This window comes from Lipotes vexillifer, unplaced genomic scaffold (genome assembly GCF_000442215.2).
Source record: "Lipotes vexillifer unplaced genomic scaffold, Lipotes_vexillifer_v1.1 scaffold263, whole genome shotgun sequence".
NCBI lineage: Eukaryota > Metazoa > Chordata > Mammalia > Artiodactyla > Lipotidae > Lipotes > Lipotes vexillifer.
In genome coordinates this window covers 3100586-3105178 of record NW_006796752.1, presented here as the reverse complement: position 1 = coordinate 3105178, position 4593 = coordinate 3100586, and the positions used below count along the sequence as shown (strand labels likewise).

General features: G+C 51.1%; 1 protein-coding gene across 1 annotated transcript in view; it reads left to right on the top strand.

Annotated features, from left to right (window-relative positions):
- The first annotated feature begins 4403 nt into the window (after positions 1-4403).
- Positions 4404-4593, top strand: part of LOC103069062 (cytochrome P450 2J5-like) — a 10447-nt gene continuing 10257 nt past the window's right edge. Inside the window, 1 exon segment of the mRNA XM_082931455.1 lies at positions 4404-4572. Coding sequence (XP_082787581.1) covers positions 4404-4572 — 169 coding nt within the window.

The window sequence follows — 4593 nt, the reverse complement described above, 5'->3', positions numbered from 1 at the left end:
TGGACCCGAATGAAATGTGGCCAGTGGGTCACAAGACAGATGACCGACCCATCTTTCTAAACTACGACAATCTCCCAAACCAGAGTCACCATCACAGCCACTGCCCAATTCCCTGCATTTGTGCAAAAGCCTCTACTAAAACCCCCATGCCTGCCAGCACCACCCACCCCAGCCATCCCCAGAACACCATCCTCATGTGCCCAAACCACCAAAACCATCTGAGTTAACTCAAAGGCTGCAACAGTGTACTAGGTTACATGTGAGATATTCCAAGGTCCCCACACTGCAGTGGGGGAGAGAAGGGGGTAAAGCAAAAGTCTAGACGTGTGTGGAAGGACCACCATGGAGGAGCTCTCATGCAGTGGACACTGGTGTGCTCACACAGAGGAAAGTGAGCCATGGGACTGGCCTGGGGGGTGACCAGGTCCTTCTGTTAGTAAGTCCACATTACCTAATGGCACCTTGGGACTCTGAGCAATCGGGTGACACTGTTGGAGAAACCCAAAGAAGGGCCCTTAGGACCTTGTCATATTGTGGAAGAGATGGAGTGGACACCCATGTAGTTAACAGAGCCAAGGCAAGAACAAAGCAAGGACCACTGTGGGAGAGGGTTGGGGTGTTTGGAGGTAGTGGATAGAGACCGGTGAGGTTGTTTAGAGAAGCATTTCAAGAAGTGTAGGCTCTTAAGCAACAATTTGAGGAAGAAGGAACATGACATGTTGGAGAGGGGAAGGCAACTTATAAAAAGCGGAAGCCAGCAGTTTTGTGGAAATTGCAGCAGTAACAGTATTTGTACCAGCATGTACATTATCCACAAGCACTTTCATCTCACATTGTCTCAGCTCATCCTCCCAACAGCCCTATGAGGGGAGCATCCTTGTCATCACATCCAGGTGAGAGAGGCCTTGAAGACAGATGGAACTTCTAGAGGAGGAGACATGGGGGAAGGGCCTCCAGGCAGAGGGAACTACATGAGCAAAGGCATAGAGATGGGGAAGGACTGACTGCGGGGATGCAGAGATTAGTGCAGGGTTTCCACATGCAGAGTGAAGTCTGAGAACTATTCATCAGTTGATGGACCATTCATCATTTTTGGCCGTTATGAATGATGCTGCTATGAACACTTGTGTACACATTTTGGTGTGAACACATGTTTTCATTTCTCTTGGGTATATACCTAGGAGTGGAACCGCTGGATCATGTGCTAATTCTATGATTAACCATTTGAGGAACTGCTAGATGGTTTCCAAAGCAGCTGCACCATTTTACATTTTCTACGGGATTTCTTGCCCTCCAGCTTCTAATTGGATTTGACCAGTGGGAGGCACATTACATTACAGACATCAGAGGGTAAAGCAGAGTGAGGATGAGGTATTTTATTTTCTGCAGGATTGCCATAAACCAGCTGCATCTCACTACTGAAGGCCAGAGCTCTTGTCAATGATCCACCAAGAGTTACTGGTGGGTCTCCACCAAACTAAGGGCTCCAGGCTCCTCTACTGATGTCTCTGTCCCTTGGCTTTTTTAAAAATTGTGGTAAAATATACACAATATAAAGCTTACCATTTTAATCTTTTTTTTTTTTTTTTTGCCACACCGTGCAGCTTGCAGGATCTTAGTTCCCCGACCAGGGATCCAACCTGGGCCCCCTGCAGTGCAAGCAAGGAGTCCTAACCACTGGACCGCCAGGGAATTTCCCACATTTTAATCATTTTTAAGTGTACAGTTGAGTGGCATTAAGTGCATTCACATTGTTGTGTAGCCATCACCCTCATCCATCTCCAGAGCTTTTCCATCTATCTGAACTGAAACTCCACACTCATTAATCGATGCCCCTCTCCTCTCTCAGCCTTGAATGGGCAGGGCTCCCCTGCGTGGCTACCCTGGAGCACTGCACCGTGCCTTGTGGTTCCACTAACTCCTGCCCACACACCTTTGTAAATCTCTCTTAAACTATCTTCAATTTACTCAACTTGAGTGAACCATTTATCTCCCGCCACACCTGGTACAACAACTCTCTGAGGCAGTGCCTAAAATTATCATCACCATTGTACAAATGAGAAAACCAAGGCAGGGGAGGCTGAATAACTTTCCCAAGGTCCTCGCCTAGTAAGGGGAGAACTAGGATTTCGACTCAGCAATCTGGCTCCAGGACAGCTGAGATAAAAGCAAAGCCTACAGAATGTGACAACTGACAAACACGAGGATCCCGGGCAGGTGAAGAGTTCAAGCTGACCAGAGGCTGGAGCAGGGATGGGGGTGACTGGGAGGCTGGAGAGGCCTCCAGAGAGACTGTTTAGCACCTGGGCAGAGGGGAGCAGGAAAGATGAGCCCAGTCTGCATCATGCTGAGCCAGAATAGCATATCCCGGGGGGAGACACCACCGCTGCCAGTGGCTGCCCCATCCCTCACCGAGCTGACCCAGGCGGTCGGCTGAGACTCGCAGGAAGAGGCCGAGAGGACCTTGACTGGGGTTGAGCTCCATGGGCCAGAGGTGAGGCTGCTCTGGGAATGAAGCTGTCCCAACCTGTCCCAGGCTGGGGCCCTGTGGCCCTGCTGAGTAGCCAGGCCTGGATGTGACTGGCGTGACCAAGTGGATTTATTCCATTGTGAGAAGACTCCTGGGATTGCCTCCCAACATGACACTGCCTGATTGTCCTGGGATAACCGTAGAGGTCAGACAGTGCTGGAGAGGAGGGTGGACGGACAGAGCTAAAGAGAAGGCTGGAGCGCACTGGCAGCCCAGGGCTGGAGGCAAAGGGGTGAGGGACGTGCAGGCCCGAGATGTTCTCCCTGCTCAGCGGGCTGGCTTTACTGGCTGTCTCCTTCCTGCTCCTGAAACTTGGCACCATCTACTGGGAAAGGAGCCACCTTCCTCCTGGTCCTTTCCCCTTCCCCATCCTTGGAAACCTATGGCAACTAAGCTTTCAGCTGCACCCAGAGACACTTCTCCAGGTAGGGAATCCGTCCTGAGTTGGAGGCCCTCCGGAGAGGTGGGCACACGGACCCTCCCTCTCAGCCCAGGGACACTAGAAGCAAGGAACTGGGCTCAGACACGCCTGGGGAGGTGAATCCTGCACCTGCCACTCACCTGCTCTATGACCTTGAGCCTCAGTTTCCTCGTCTGTCAAATGCAGGGTTGTTGGGGGATTGCAAACATTGAATGTAAAAATTTTGCACAGGGACGTCCCTGGAGGTCCAGTGGCTAAGACTCCACGCTCCCAATGCAGGGGGTGTGGGTTCGATCCCTGGTCAGGGAACTAGATCCCACATGCCACAACTAAGAGTTCACATGCCACAAGTGAGACCTGGAGCAACCAAATAAATAAATAAATAAATAAATAAATATTTAAAAGAAAAAAAAAAAAGACTTTGCACAGAGGTCACCCAAGAGGATTCTGCGGCAGAGCTCCACTGCCAATGTAATGAGGTGGAGAAAACTCTTTAGCAGGACTCTGCTCCAGGAGAGCACTGTTTGTGGCTGGAAGGAATTTTCTGAAAAGCCACTTGGGATGGGAACTGGGGAGAATGGGACCCCCAAGGGCACACTCAGGTAGCACTGCTACACCAAGCCCCCTTCTAGGGTGGGTGGATCCCACCAGTGGGAGGGCTTTGTTGCCCTGAGCGGGGGGTTGGAAATCCGGGCCAGAGCTGACTTATTGCTGAGAATTGGAGGAGACAATTCCCCTCCCCTGACAATGCTCAGTTCTCATCAATGTTGACTAAGTATTTTATAAAATTCTGGTTGAAGATTCTAGATGACCATGATCCCCAGGCTTCTCATGTAGTAGGAAAAGCACTGCACTGAGAGTCGGGAGACCTGGGTATGAAGCCCTGGTCTTTTGCTTTCTTTTTTGGCCTCCATTTTCTTTCTTTGTTTTTCTTTTTCTTTTTTTGGCCACACCGTGAAGCCTATGGGATCTTCATTCCCCGACCAGGGATTGAACCCACGCCCCTGGCAGTGAGAGCATCAAGTCCTAACCACTGGACCGCCAGGGAATTCCCTGGCCTCCATTTTCATAAACTAGAGATTATGATACCTACCTCGCACACTTATACTGAAAGTGCACTCAAGTAATATATGTAAAGGCCACACTGGACACTGAGCCCTGAAGAAAGTATAGTTATAATTGACTATCATCTGTAAAATGGGTAGAGCATACCCACCTCCCAGGATCCTTGGGGTCCAAACCAGATGCCGTATGTGTAAGTGCTGGGCCTTGACTATTCTAGGTGCTCAGGGAGCCTGTGATATGACCCCAGCTGGCACTAGTGCTGGCTGTGGGAACCCAGGGTTTGGCTTGTCTGACAAACGGGGTGGCAGGTGCTCTGAGAAGGTGCACCTGAGGTAAGTGTTGGGTGCGAGAAGGTGGAGATTCATGCCAAGAGGAAGGTACCCGGGAATGGGGCCATCTGAGCTTTCTCTGCAGCCCTGGGACCCTGTCTCTCCACAGCTGGCCCAGGCTTACGGCAACGTGTTCACCGTGTGGGTGGGCCCAACGCCCGTGGTGGTGCTGAGCGGCTTCTGGGTGTTGAAGGAAGCCCTGGTCTCCAACTTGGAGCAGTTCTCAGGCCGGCCCCTCACCCCGCTCT